At 48.8% G+C, this 15,986-nt stretch overlaps 1 protein-coding gene across 1 annotated transcript in view; it reads left to right on the top strand.

Annotated features, from left to right (window-relative positions):
* ANGPT4 (angiopoietin 4) overlaps positions 1-10,819 on the top strand; it is a gene marked incomplete at both ends in the record, with an annotated part of 30,243 nt that extends 19,424 nt beyond the window's left edge. Inside the window, 5 exons of the mRNA XM_080925389.1 lie at positions 1,723-1,838; positions 3,132-3,233; positions 5,321-5,487; positions 9,420-9,550; positions 10,659-10,819. Coding sequence (XP_080781515.1) covers positions 1,723-1,838; positions 3,132-3,233; positions 5,321-5,487; positions 9,420-9,550; positions 10,659-10,819 — 677 coding nt within the window. The remainder of the gene's footprint in view (positions 1-1,722; positions 1,839-3,131; positions 3,234-5,320; positions 5,488-9,419; positions 9,551-10,658) is intronic.
* Positions 10,820-15,986: the final 5,167 nt, after the last annotated feature.

Here is a 15,986-nt window from a genome sequence, read left to right as displayed (position 1 = left end):
GGCTGTCACCTCTTTCTCTGTCCTGACAGCCAGAAGCCTCTCCAGCTAGGATGGTTAACTCTGTGAGCCAGAGAGGATGGGAAAGAAAATAACCAAGATGCTTTGTACAGGCAGATGTGCAAAGACACATACACTCGTACATACATTTACATTTTCATTCGTATTCTTGTTTACACACTAACACACTTACATTCTTGTTGGGCCCAGCTACCTGTCTCACATACTCCACAAGTATTCATGCATGTTTACATACATACACACATACCCACACATATACGTACAGACATATACATTTGGATGTATGGTCGGATGGATGGACATACGGATGGATAGATGGATGGGACAGAGACCCCCCCCCACCCCCAGCCAAACCATCCAACCAACAATTTTATTTGTTTTTGCTGGTCTTTTTATACATTCATAGACAAAAAGTTCTTTAGAAAATTACCTCAGAGATAAAACATTACATAAAATGGGAGTTAAAGGAAGATGTTGATATTAAATTCAAAGCAGTGTTTCATGCAATAAGCTTATTACAAGTTCAAAGCAAGAGTTTTTACATGGCCTTGCTTTATTATGCACACCTGTGGCTTTATCCTTAGACTTAAATGAAATGTTTTTTCTTGAACACAAACTTGTCCCAAGCCTATTTCTTCTTTTTTTTTTAAAGTGTGATTATGAAGGCTCATTGTATTTCTTATCACACAGTCTTTGCTTACTCTATGAGGGGGCAATTCTACTCTTAGCTCTAATTTTATTACCCCTTTCTAGCCAAGCAACTAAAACCATCTCCAAAAACCTTCTTTCGAAAATTATTTGAATCAATTAGGAATTCTATAGCATCACTAAGTCACTTAAACAGCATTAATTCATGGAAGTTCATCTTTATGTTGATCTGCAGGAAATCTAATCAGTAGGGTGGGCTAATGCCCAGAGATTGTTTATATTAATTTAATAATGACAGGAAAGGCATATCAGCTACAAGAAGCAATCCTGAGACGTCTCTTTGAAACCTTGCCATGGAGCTTACCCACCACAGACCATGCAAAACTGGTTCGCCACCTCCAGGAAGGCCACCTGCTAGCCTTAGCCTCTCCTTGATGACTCCCGGCAGGCGTCTTCTGCTCCAGCCCAGTCCCTGCAAGCAAAGCACTGTGGCAAAGCCCTGCAGTCAAGTTCCTCCCATGGTGTCTGATGCTGCTAACCCTGCAGAAGCCCCGGCTTCTCTTTGTCCTTTCTTTCCCCTCTCTGTCTGTGCAGTGAGCCCTTCCCTTACTTCAGGATCAGGTGACAGTAGACACTAGTCTCTCCCTTCACTCGTCCCCTACCCAGGGATGTGGATAACAGGCTGCTTCCTCTAGGCACACTTCCCCCTCACCTGGATGTTCTCAGCTCACCAACCCCTCCTGGGAAAAGCCTTCATCTTCCTTTCTCTGGGCTACCTCAGGCAGAACGTGTACGGCCTGGTCTCCTCTCGCTGCCTGATCACTTCCTGCAGGTTATTTCTCCTCTGCCTCTCTCAGTTTCTCCCTCTCTCAGTCTCTCCCTCTCTCAGTCTCTCCCTCTCTCAGTCTCTCCCTCTCTTCTCCCCTTGTCTCTTTCCATTTTCCTTTATTTTAATTCAAGACCTTCCTACCTCTGCTACCAGAGAGCTGGAGTTACAGACGCGCACTGCCACACCTGCCTGGCCTCCCTGCTGACGTTTGCTCTGTCCTGTTACAGTTTCCTTAAAGACACCTAAGCCGCTGTTCCAGGACTGTGCAGAGATCAAACACTCTGGAGCCAACACCAGTGGTGTCTACACCATCCATGAGGCCAACATGACAAAGCCTCTTAAGGTTAGAGTTTTTGTAATATTGCTGAACTGGGGGCCTCCTGACAGACCCTCCCACCCTGCCCGATCAACACTAGGCCTTATCCCATCAGATAGCACAGAGAAAGAGGGAACCCTGTTTCTGGAAACTCTCACCAGGCAGGTTAGGTTTCTAAGGAAGGAGTAAGGCATAAGTTCACAAAACCAGCAGTCTACCCATGGGCACCCTCTTCCCCAGAACCAAGCTTCTAGGCAGAAGGAAAGTGTTCTATGTTGATAAAGATGGCAGCCACTCATGTAAGTGATGGGCCCGGGGAACACCTATTTGTCTTTGCCCAAGCAGGTTATTTCATTCACACACAGTCTAGGAGCAGCAGGAGTGGGGTCTGTGAAGCTGGTGATGGGCTGATGGGGTGCTACTGTCCCCGGCAGTTGGGGGTCAGAGGAAGTGTGAGTTTCAGGAACGAGGTTTGAGGCAGGCCAGACAGAATGAGAGCACACATTCATATACTCATACACAATACACACACACACACACACATATACACACACATTCACACACATATATATACACATTCACACACACACATACACACAATATACACACACACATATATATACACATTCACACACATATACATTGCACACATCACATACATAAATATACACTCACACACATAAATACACACACATCACACACACATTCACACATATACTCACACATCACATACATACACACATATACACACACATTCACATATATACTCACATATCACACACACTCACACATGCACATCACATACATACATATACACTCCTACACACGTACATGCACACACCACCATAATGTTTTGTCCCAGTACAGAGTGCCAAGCAACTATGCCCTGAAAAATACTCTTACGCCATTAAACAGAATAAGTCCTCCCTCCCTTAAGTTGCTTCTGTCAGGTGTCTAATGTGAACTTTGACCCTGGCTGCACCCCTGCAATAATAACAAATAGAAGACCTTGCATGAGTCAGCCTCTATTCTGAAATTCTCACAATAATGCTGGTTGGCAGAGAACTAGGGTGTAGAGTTAGCAGTAGAAACATCCCCACTCAGCAAATAATGCTCTGAGAGGGCATTAGTCATGGGTCTCCTTGAAAGATGACAGTGGGCGGGGAGTCTGCATCTGGACTTCCTGATGCCCTTGACTTCAGGTTCACCTTCGGGTGGTGAGAGGAGAGCAGGGTTCAGCCAAGTTACATTTCGGCTGCCTGAGACTTGACCTGTGGCCTCTCCATGAGCTTCTGGCTGAGCTGTTCCACCTCCCCTTAGGTGTTCTGTGACATGGAGACTGAGGGAGGAGGCTGGACCCTCATCCAGCGCCGGGAGGATGGAAGCCTGAATTTCCAGAGGACCTGGGAGGAATACAAAGAGGTAAAGTTCTGTCCAGAGCCCGTGCAGGCTGGGGCTGTGGGGGAGACTGGAAAGCTCTGGCTCACCTGAAGCCAACTACCCAGGCTGGCTTACTTTTCCAGACCTGGTCTCAAATTGAGCCTCCTTTTGGCATTCTTCACATATGTTCTAAGAATGAAATTCAATATCTGTTTTAATATTTGAAAAATTAACACATGCATATTGAAATTTTTATCCAAAGGAGGAACTGGGTTGGTATCTCAGTAGACAAAATGCTGCTCTGAGAACCAGAGACCCCAAGTTTGATCCTGGAACCCACAGAAGGCTGAGAAGGGTGTCATGTGTCTGTGGTTTCAGATCTGAGGAGTCAAAGACAGACAGACAGACACAGATCCCTGGGGCTCAAAGACTAACCAGCCTAGGTGAATCCCAAGATCCAGGCCAGTGAGAGATCTTATCTCAAAATCAAAAATGCCACAATTGAGTAGTGACACCTGGCATTGACCTCTGGGGTACCCCACACACACACATTCAGACACTTACACACACACACACACACACACACACACAATTCGAAGAATGAAACACAAAAATCCCTGACTATCTGGTTTGAATGAATTTCTTCATTGTTTTTGGTACTGTTTGTTTGTTTGTTTGTGACAGGGTCAGTCTACACAGCACTAGCTGTTCTGTGTAGACAAGGCTGGCTTAGAACTCACAAAGATCCACCTTCCTCTGCCTCCCGAGTGCTGGGATTAAAGGCATGAGCCACCAGGCTCTTAAAATTTCCTCATCTTTCTATACATCTGAGACATATCTGCAAGAAAATTCCCTGCCTCTGCCTCATCTTTTGGATTTCATGTATTACAAGTTGACCTCAAACTCTTCTTGTAGCAGAAAAATGACCTTCAACTTCTGATCCTCCTGCCTCCACCTTCACAACGCTGAGATTATAGGGTCATGCCACCACACCCAGTTTAAGACAGATTCTTGAAAATGGGTCTCCTCCAAAGAGCACTGATGCCAAGGAGTGCCCAATTTTATGTTTTTGGTTAAATTCTGAACGTAAGAATTTTTGCAAGCTGACTAAAAGCCCTTGAAGTTTATAAAAGAAGAAATAGAAAAAGATTCCCAAGGAATCAAACAGTCAGCGCCCATCAGCTGTCCTCTAGATAAGGACTTACAGCGGTTGGCATTAAGCAGCCTGCAGAGCAAGTTGACACCGTGTGCCCCTGTCCTTGGTCCTGAGAGATTGCTCTCTACCAAAGGGCATTGGTTTCTTGCCACCCTGGAGCTTGGGTTACAAAGACACTCTGAGGACTGGGAGCCTTACATTTCTCTATTGCGGGAACTGTTTGGCCTCCATCCCACCTCTGGGAAACTGTTCTCTGCCACTCCTACCTGGCAGCTGGCTCAGCTGTTTCCTTCCTGCTGGAGCTGAGCACACAATAAAGCGAAGGGCTCCATGAATCTCCCCACAGGCTTCATCCATGTGCCTGCCATTCACAGCGCAATACCCAGCTTCCCGGAACCTGGGCGGTCCCCCTGTGCCCCATCTCCCTGTGTCTTTTTATTTTATTATCTGTGAGTGTGAGTTCACTGGTGCAGTGTATGCACATGTCTTTACACTTGCATTCATGCTAGGAGGCCAGGGGAGGGTATTGTGTCTTGCTCTGCCCTTCTCTGCCTTACTCCCTTGAGTCGAGCCAGGCTGGTGGCAAGCAAGCCCCAGTGAGTGTCCTCTCTGCTTCATACATGTGTGTGGGGATTCCACCCCGCCCACATCCACACACCACTATTGCTCTTCCCCATGGAGCCGTTCCCCGGTTGTTCCAATTTCCATCACCACAAATGAGTTTCGAGTGTTTCTGACTTTAGAGGAATGTAATTTTAGTCATTTTTAGTGGGCTTAAAATTTATAAACACCTTTTCTTTGTTCTCTAGAGGGGAGCTCCTGTCCCAGGCTTCTGCACACTGTTCTTATAAACTTGCTCATTAGCATTGACCTTGGCTAAGTGGCCATGGAACCTTGGCTGGCCCAGCTCCTCAGCCACAGACACCACCTCCCTCTTGGGCACACAGCCACCCTTTCCTCTCCTCTCCAACAGGGTTTTGGTAATGTGGCTAGGGAACACTGGCTGGGCAATGAGGCTGTACACCGCCTCACCAGCAGAACAGCCTACTTGCTACGTGTGGAGCTTCACGACTGGGAAGGCCAGCAGACCTCCATCCACTATGAAAACTTCCAGCTGGGCAGCGAGAGGCAGCGGTACAGGTGGGCTTGGTGCCCAGGCTTGTGGGTGGTGTGGGGTCCCAAGGCAAGTGGCTGCAGAGTCTGCACCAAGGGTCATTCCCTGGGCGTCTCCTACTTCCACCATCTGGCCCCCATTTGGGTGCACGTCACGGGATCTGGAGGTGGCCACTTAGCACTCAGCACATCTTGGACACTGGGTGGGGTGGAAAAACTGTCACTGACGCCACCATGCCTAGAGCAAGAAGGGATTGTCCAAGGTTAGCTGCCCCATTTATGGACGGCAGGAGGGGCAGTTGACTTCTCGGTCTGTCCCAATGCCCTGTGGTGAGATGCAAAAGTCCTCACACTGGAAGGAAAGAGAATGGTTCTTGGCACTGCTATTTGCAGCCCTGAATGAAACTTGGGCTCATCAGGTTGACCTTCGCTGTGCTCTTCAGCAGTGCTGGGCATAAGGATGTGTATGGTTATCAAGAATCTCTACCCCTTCCTCTGTCTGGTTTATGGTGTGCGTTTAGAAAAAGAAGCAAGTATTTCTCGGGTGCCTACTGTGCTCTGAACATTGCCTAATCTTCTCCTTAATCTTGTGAGACAGACATTACTATACATGTTTTAGTGATAAGGAACCTGAGACACTGAGTCCTTTGTCTGAAGTGACAAGTTAGATGGGTCCTGGACTTGAACTTGGTTTTCTCTGCATCTCCATTCTGCAATGTCACATTTTTGAGATACTCACTAATCTTCAAATTAGCTTTGAACCAGGCCAGAATGAGTTCATGAGCTCGCCCATGGGCTAAAAGTATTTCCCCTGACATCTGGCCTTCTGACATCCTGGCATCTGCCCCCCCCCCCCTCTGCAGCAGACAACTTCCTGAAAGCTGAGGAGACTCTTGACTTCCTCTAAGGGAACCTCGAAATGTCTGTTGCCTCATAAATTTACGTCTAATGGATTTCCCTGGCATTACCCCAGGCCTCCCTTTTCTTATTAAATGTTCCTGCTTCCTCCAGCAGAGTAGGCCTGCCATCCTTCCTGGTAAGACCTACCCTGATGCTTGAGGTGCAAGAGGCAGAGCTGTGGGGAGCATTCCTAGAGCTGAGCTGTGCAAGGCTGAGTGGGAGCCCCAAACACACCCTCAATCCAGTTCAGAGGGTGCAGACTGAAGTGTGGGATTCCATCCAAAGCATCCTCATGATGCCAGGAAGGTAAACAGTGCCGCAGCTGCTATCACTGCTACGAGCCTCATGTGGCAATGGCCTTCTCTGGGAGAGCCAGAGTCTGGCATCATAATCAGATAACCTATGCTAAGGCACCTAGCATAGAGTGTTGGATAAATGTTGGCGATCTTTAAACACTAGATTCAAAGGCAGAACCACACCACCCCGATATCTGTCTAACAGTGTCCACAAGGATTGTGTTCACCGTACAAAGTTACGATCAGTTCTCAGCCCTCCCTATACACGTGCATGTGAACTGAGTGTAGGCCTCTGGCTCTGGCTCTGAACTGTGGAGAGCTCCCTGCTCCCAGCTCTGTTGACCCTCAAAACGCAGCATGCACTTAACTGGCTCAGAGACTCAAGGAAGGGACACTGAAACTTGCCCTGTGCCAGGCATGTTATGGTCACTAGTGAAAGATTCGGGTCTAAAGCCGTGTCCTCAAAGCTGCTTGTATACTATCGTGACAGTGGCGTGGGTGTCAGCAGTAGCTTCCAGGGGCAATATTTGGGGGTCTAGAGATCCTGGACAATTGGAACGGAACCCAAGTTTAATCCCCAGAACCCAAAATTTTGAAGTCTGGCTTGGTGGCATGTGCTTATATCCCCCACGCTGGAGAAGTACAAACAGGAGGCTCACTGGAGCTCGGGGGGCAAAAATACCTGAGCAAGGACACTAGAGATTGTTCTCTGGTCTCCACATACACACAAAAATATATGTACCCTGGTACACACACACACACACATTATAAAAAGGCAGAGAGTTGGCATTCAGCTGGATTACACACTCCCCAAACCTAGGGCTCCTGGGGCCATACGGTGTCCATGTATATGGGAAAGGCTTGGAGAACTATCTTGGGTGGGATGGGGGTCCTGGAAACCACGGGAAGCCCTGGAAACTGCTAAGGAGTAGCTTGTCCCGGTCCTATCTCCAGATCAGAAGCTAAGTGGAAAGATACAGAGAAGCCCAGAGGCAGGGATGAAAGGACCTGCAGTGACAGGCAGGAGGCGCTCTTGTTTCTTAGATGCAATGTCAGGGACCATCTGAACACAGGTAGGACACTTCATACTCTCTTGGGGATTCACAAGAGATTCAGGTTTCTGGTTTTCCTAAGGCACATGAGATCAATGGAAGGATTCCTGGACCCTGAGCTAGAGGTCCCCAGAGAATCACTCACTCCTGTTCTGATCCACAGAGAAGAGACAAACATTACTGAGTCTTTGATGGCCAGAGAGAGAAGCCAGAGCCTATAAGGCAACCTGTGAATCCCAACCCTGGAACCCCTAGCTGGTGACAGCTGTACGTGACACAGGTCCGAAGGACTAGGAGAGCATGCTGAAGGGCACACTTAGGCCTCCATGGCTGGTCATGAACACCCTGCCTTACCACAGACAGGTAGAGCCTGTGGGTGAGAGGCACTGACCGAGCCAGCCTCATAGAGACCTTGGGTCTGTCCCCAACATCCGCTTCCCTCTATATAGTAGTATATATAAATCTATATTTACATAGTATTTATATACTATATATAGTATACATAATTATATAGTATATACCATATATAGTTGTACTATATAGTATATGGTAAATATAGTATATATATACCTCTTATAGTAGTATAGAAGCATATATAAATAAATACATACATAAGTATATATAGTATATATAGTGTATATTATATAGAGTATTCTATATAATAAAAATATACTATATATACTATATACTGCATATATGCTTATACTGTATAATATATATTACATATTAGTATATATAGCATAGAACATCTTAGTGACCTAAGCAAGCTCCTGCCTCAGTTGCTCCGGCAAGCTTTCCCTACATTTTCCAGCCAGGCCAACCTGCGCCTGTCCTAAATGTGCAGGGCTTTCACCAAACCTCACCTCCCTACCCCTCAGCACACGTCACTGGCTGACGTCACTAAATCACACGGTGAACAAAGTCACAGTAAGTCTCTTGCCACCATTCGAATAAGCAAATGAGTCTCTGTGGAGTGGAGATGCCTTCCCAGTGACAGGCAGTGACAGACTGGACATGCTGGGGTTTGGATCCAGGCGCTCAGCCCTACCCCAACTCCACAGTCATGATCACCCTGGAGGCCTGGGTATATTCACACAGAGCCTGGCAAAAAAAGAGACCCTCTGTCCCCTCAATGGGGAGTCCCCGAAGGTTGGTCTGTGAGGGCTGGCAGAGCTAGGAGACTTTTATGGAAGAAGTGTGTAATAAAGCAACTGCTGTGTTAAGTGGTAAGGCTGGCAGGCAAAGGGCACATACCCTACCTGCACCAGCCACTCCAGACTGGACTCTGGCACTGATGGGTACCGAGTCTGAGAACCTGAGCAGGTTCCTTTGGCTCTTGGCATCCCCCTTTCCTTGCATCGGAAAAGATATTATGAGGTTTAAATTAAAATGAGCTAACCTTCTCAAGACTCTGTTAACAATGGCTGGCCCAGAGCAGATGCTTGAAAGGATTCTACCTGCTGCCCTTACCCTGTGTTCCACTCACGGCCCTCTAGGACCCAAATCCAGTCAGTATAAAAGGCCCAGTATCCAGTGAGCGCTGTGAGCCAGGGTGGCGAGTAAGGAGGGCCACCATGAGGGACAATGACAGCGTTACAGCAGGGTACATTTTCTCATGCAAAAGGTTGAAAACTTTGCCAGAACAGAGCAAAGTGGGAGCTCCAGCCTGACTCTGTACCCCTTTCTTATCCTACCTCACCACTGCCTCCAGCCTCTCTGTGAATGAGAGCAACAGCTCAGCAGGGCGAAAGAACAGCCTGGCTCCCCAGGGCACCAAGTTCAGCACCAAAGACATGGACAATGATAACTGCATGTGCAAATGTGCTCAGATGCTGTCTGGAGGTGAGTGTATCAGGATGATGCCTGGTGGTGGGTGTGTCCAGATGATGTCAGGAGATGGGTGTGCTTAGATGATGTCAGAAGGTGGGTGTGTCCAGATGATGTCTAGAGGTGGGTGTGCTTAGATGATGTCAGGAGGTAGGTGTGTCCAGATGATGTCAGGAGGTGGGTGTGTCCAGATGATGTCAGGAGGTGGGTGTGTCCAGATGATGTCTGGAGGTGGGTGTGCTTAAATAATATCAGGAGATGGGTGAGTCCGGATGATGTCTGGAGGTGGGTGTGCTTAAATAATATCAGGAGATGGGTGAGTCCAGATGATGTCTGGAGGTGGGTGTTACTGGTGAGACTCTACCTAGTCACTGGAGTCCCCATGGGATTGTGCTTCTGATTAAAACACCCCTAGATTTCCTTCAAGACCAGCTGGAAGATGCCAAAGGTAGCTCCGGGAAGGCACGATGCCCATCAATCCCACCCTTGTCTGAGAATTTTCCTACTCCCCAGGCCAGGTAGAAACATCATGGGAGAGACCAAAAGTGTGGCAGCTCCTTTGCCCACCTCTATGTCAGGCAGGTGCTCCTGGCAGGGAAAAGGCCAGAGGCTGGAGATGGAACAGGAACAGCACGGATAGAATGGACCCAAGTCACAGAAACAGGATCCCAAGGTGGCAGAGGCAAAGAGGTACAGGTGACAGCAGACAGCAAGGAGAGAACTAAAGTCCAATCGATGGGCAGGAAGCGTGCAGAGGACACTGGACAGAGCCCCAGGGAAGCAGAGAGGCACATGTCTCACACAGAGGGCATGCAGAGGGACAGCCACAAACACAGAGACTGCTAGAGTGAACAGGAGGGTATGACAGCATAGTAGAAGGTCATCAAGCAAAAAGGAGGATGATAGGGGTGTCAGAAACACAGCAGGAAGTCACAGATGGGTCTGAGCTATGACCTGAGCCTCTGTTACCCTCAAAAACCCTGGCTTCACCTCTGCCCATACCCAGCCCACCACCTTCAGCACACTGGCATCCCAAAATGACAGTCTATCAGCCTTATCCTCCCTGAATCTAGGCCAGAACATCTTACCTCCTCCAAACTCTCTGTCCTCCCTCTTCCGCTAGGGTGGTGGTTTGACGCCTGTGGCCTCTCCAACCTCAATGGCATCTACTATCCAGTCCATCAGCATTTGCACAAGATCAATGGCATCCGCTGGCACTACTTCCGAGGCCCCAGCTACTCACTGCATGGCACACGCATGATGCTCCGGCCAATGGGTGCCTGACACACAGCCCTACAGAGACTAATGCCGTAGGAGGATTCTCAACCCAGATGACTCTGTGCACGTTGGGCCCTGCCCAGAAGCCAGTGCCCAGGGCACATCTTGACATTCTGGGACACCAGAGCCAGCATACCTTGCCCCTGAATTACAAGAGTCACCTGCCTACCTGTGCCCCTCTGGTGTGAAATGCTGGGTGCTCGAGGCACCTGCCTCCATGGGACACATGTTCTCCCCCTCCTGCTGCCTCCAGGGACCCCCTGCCATGATCTGAGGCAGACTGAACTTGACACCTCAGAGGGTGGGGTTGCAGCAGGTGGGAAAACCTTGCAGACTGGGATGCCCTCCTCCAGGAGAGGCTGAGGGTCTATCCCCTTTCTCTAATTCCAAGTTTCTCTAGTTGAGATGTCCGCAGACCTTCTTTCCAAGGCTGGTGAGCACCGTACCCAAGCTCAGCCCAGAGTACGAGCCACTCCCCGGGGCTCCTGGGCTTCAGTGGCTGACCGTCCAGACCTGGTCTCTCAGAGGCTTCTAGAAATATGAGAGGGAGTCTTTCACTCCAGTGTGCCCTAGAGTGTGTTCCGTAGGTGATACCTAAGGCTCCTCTCTAAAGTGCTTTGGATGAAGTGAGAGAGAAACAGCAAGTTAAATAAAGAGAATAGACTTTCTTAACTGCAGGACTTGTCAGGGTCGGCCATGTGTTCCCGAGTCTATGGTCATTCATAAAGAAGTTAAGGGAAGCAGATTTCCCCAAATTTATTTCCTGAAAAATAAGGACTGGGGAGATGACTCCATTGGTAAAATTCTTGCCCTGCAAGTATGAGGACCAGAGCTCCAGCACCTGGAAAAGCTGGCTGTAGCCATGAGGATCTAGACTCAGCAGTGGGAGGCAGAGACCAAGGACTCTCTGGAGCTTGCTGGTCAACCTAACTGACCTGGTGAGAGGAAAATAAGATGAGTTGACTTCTGTACATATATGACATATGTACATATATAACACAGGAAAACACACACACACACACACACAGAGAGAGAGAGAGAGAGAGAGAGAGAGAGAGAGAGAGAGAGAGAGAGAGAGAGAATTTTTTATGGAGCCCTATTAGTCCCATCTTGGGGCTATGGATTCCCTTGGAAAAGCAGGTCCTCATCCACCATGAACGAGGAGGAGCCCTAAGGACATGCCCCACCTCCAGCTCTATCTACCCCACCTTTCCTGGCTACAAGTATCATAGGGCAGCCTCAGACAGCCTCTAAAACACAACTAGATGGAACTTTGCATTAAAATAGGCGGCATGCCATTAAAGACGATTCTAGAACAGGGATCCTGTCTGTGCTAGCAGTTGCTCTCCTCCACAGATATTTCTGCCCACGGTAAGCCAGACCTCTGCCTGTGTCGCTGCCCTCAGGGTTACTCAGCCACTCCAGCTCAGCCATGCAACTATCAGGCCTGACACAACCCAGGAGCCCCTTCCTGCCTCCAACATGGTGCTACCTCTCTGTCCCTGAAGGAAGTGAATAAAGTCTTAGCCTGGTCGGTCAGTCATAGGAACCCATGACCTCTAAGAAGCTTTAACAGAAGGGAGGGGCCATAACCACTCTTGCCTGTCGAATCAGTGTGTCCCCTTCCACAGTCTTCACAGTACTGTTACAATCCCATGACACCTAGCCCATCGGAAAGCACCTTTCTCAGCTGTCCTGGGCAAGCTAGGACTACAGAGATGGGCTCCAATCTCTCTAGGGTACACTGTTACGGGGGCAAAGATTTAGAATCAGAATGCTGCACACAGAAAGCTCAAATCACCTTATTCAACATTCACCCAGCAGAACTTTATCTAGTACCTTCTACATGAGACCAGGCAGAATTGGGGTGGGGGGTGTCACACTGGCCTTGAGACCCTAGACCAGTTGCCCTGCTACCTATGGACTTTATTGTACTTCCTGAGAAATGGACTCAGTAATGCTCCCTTCCAGCTGTGCTAGGCAATGGAGTAATGAAGCCGCGTGCACCAATGTCCGGTCTCCTAGCAGAAAGCAGGTGGCCATGAATGTTAGTTCCTGAGCTGAGGAGATAGTCTAGTCAGTAAAGTGCCCGTGTGGACACATCATGAGAAACTGAGATTAATCCCAGAGCCCATATAAAAAGATGGGCACGGAGACATGCCCCTGTGATCCCACCACTGAGGAGGCAGACAGGTGACATGCCCCTGTGATGCCATCACTGAGGAGGCAGACAGGTGACATGCCCTGAGATCCCACCACTGAGGAGGTAGACAGGTGACATGCCCTGTGATCCCACCACTGAGGAGGCAGACAGGTGACATGCCCTGTGATCCCACCACTGAGGAGGCAGACAGGTGACATGCCCCTGTGATCCCACCACTGAGGAGGCAGACAGGTGACATGCCCCTGTGATGCCATCACTGAGGAGGCAGACAGGTGACATGCCCCTGTGATCCCATCACTGAGGAGGCAGACAGGTGACATGCCCTGTGATCCCACCACTGAGGAGGCAGACAGGTGGGTCCCTGGGGTTCACTGGTCAGTTGGTCTGGTCTAATGGGAAAGCTTTAGATCTGTGTGAGAGACAAAAATGATAGATCTTAAGGAATGGCATCTGAGGTTGACCTCTGGCTTACACACACACACAAACACACACACATCACACATACACACACATACACAAACACCACATGCACATACACACACAACATAACACACACACAAGCACCCCACACACACACCACCCCTCCACACACACACAAACACCACATGCACGTACACACAACATAACATACCACACACACATATACATACCACATGCACATAAACATGTACACCACACACACACACACACTTTATGCATACCACATATTCTCCCTCCCTCCCTCCCTCTCTCTCTTTCCCCAGTGTATGCTACTCCTCCTAATCCAGGCAAGCAGGGGAGCATCCTGCTCTTGTGTCCAGAGCATTTATCTGTGTTGTGACGTTTCTAGCCTACTGCTGGGAGGTAGAGCAAGGCGAAGCCGTAGGCTCCAAGACACAGCCTCTCCATCAGCCTGGACTCCTGCTCCTAAATATTCATACTACCCCTCTCACCTTCCTTCCTCCTCAGCAGACACAGAAGCAGTGTCCTAAAGATAGGTTCACTCACATACACGATTGGTTTCAGGTGCAGCTAGATCCAGGAGCTCAAGTGATGTCACATAATTTGTCACATCCCTAGTTGACTACATTCTCAGCCAGGGTCTCTGATGCGATGGCTTCAGCAGCCTCAGTTCGTGTCCCAGCTCAGCATCTTGAGCCAGAAAATTGCACTTTGGTCCAGAGGTTCCAGCCAAGAATGATTCTCTCTGTTCAGCATGAGCCTGGGTTCTGAGTGTTCAAAGCCAAGTTATATGATCATATCCAGCCAAGGTAGGGCCACTCGGACCAAACCAAATCTTCTTTGCTGGAAGCAGGAAGCAGAAGGAATTCAATTTCCCCTTCTCTGTCTTCCCACCACTGCCTGGCCCCAGCCTTCCTGTTCCCCCTCCCCCGCCCCCAAGTTTTGTCTCAGGTGCCAGTTGAGACCCAGGTTGCCTCAAATAATCAAGGACCTGAGGTGTCTTGCCCAGCGGTCCCAGGCATCTTTCTGCAGAGCCCTAGTTCTGAGACTCAGTATCCCATGAAGCACTGCTAACCTAAGTCCAACAGCTTGAGGGCAGCAATGCCAGCTCACCACAGCTGTGGGGGGAACCTGGCAGAGACAGGGATGGCTTGGGGAGCAGGCTGCAACTCCTGGAGGCTGCAGCTCCTGCAAACTGGATCAAGACTGCTTGCAACTGAAATTCCTACCCCAAATCTTTGATACCTTTTCTTGCCTCCACTCAGTATCCTACCATTTCTGTGATGAAGGAAGAGAAAGCTTTATCCAGGTGCATAGCCACTCACTCCTGCACACAGAGCTTCCTCCTTTCTCCAGCTCTCTGGAGACGTGTCCACCTACCATAAAATAATACTAAAGTGCTGTCCTTGCTGCCCATCACAAGGTCCTTCAGTGACTTCAGGAATGGCTCCTTCTCTGGTTTATCTTTTTCACTGTCTGTGTGAGCCTTTGCTTTTCTCTTTTAAAGATGCTTTGGAAAGCAGATTGTTGCCTTGGCAACTGCATCAGTAGCCTCTTTAATAGAGCAGCTTTTCAGAGATGTGGATCTGCTGGGTTTATCTGTGCTCGCTCATTCTGTATGGGTGCATACACTTGTACAGCTAGAATGAATGAAGACCTAACTGGACCAGGCCTGGCTGAGTGTTGGGGATGGAGCAATGAATGCACAGATGTCTACAGCCTGCCTCGCTGAACTGAACAGGCTTAGAAGACAGCAAGGAGTAAATTAAAAGTCAGGATGAAGTGAATAAAGAATATACCACAAATGCAGACAATCTGTAGGGCAGACCGGAGAGAATTACAGAGGAAACAACTGAGAGACTCTAAGGAGGAGATCTGGGCTGTGTGTGTGTGTGTGTGTGTGTGTGTGTGTTTTCCTTTTCATGTGTGTGTGCTAGGAAGACAAGAGGTGGACATCAGGAGCCTTGCTCAGTTGCTCTCCACATTGTGTTTTGAGCCAGGGTCTCTCACTGAACCTGGAGCTCCCAGACTGAATGCCCAATGGACACCAAGCCTCTTCCTGTCTCTGCCTCTCCACTGCTGGGATGACAGGCATGCCTCTCCATGCCCACCTTTTGTGTGGTGCTAGAGATATGACACAGGTCCTTACACTTATGCATCAAGCACTTTACCAACAGAGCCTCTCCCCAGCCCTAAGGAGACAATTTTGTTTATTTATTTATTCTACCTGAGAACACTGGTAGCTCAGGCCTTTCATCCCAGTATTCAAGAGGCAAAGGCAAACAGAGCTCTGTGAGTTCGAGGTCAGCTTGGTCTAGAAAGGGAGAACCACAGAGTGAGACCCTGTCTCAAAATCAAACAAACAAATAAACAAACCACATTAGTGTGTGTGTGTGTGTGTGTGTGTGTGTGTGTGTGTGTTGCCTGGATGTGTTTATAAGAACTACGTGCATTCCTAGCACCCAAGAAGGTCAGAAAAGAGTATCAGATCCCGGAAGCTGGAGTTACAGATGGTTGTGTGTCACCATGTGGGTTCTGGGAACTGAACTAGTCCTCTGCAAGAGCAAC

This window comes from Micromys minutus (assembly GCF_963924665.1).
Source record: "Micromys minutus genome assembly, chromosome: 11".
NCBI lineage: Eukaryota > Metazoa > Chordata > Mammalia > Rodentia > Muridae > Micromys > Micromys minutus.
Note: the sequence above shows the minus strand (reverse complement) of the source record. Positions and strands in the feature narration are given on the sequence as shown.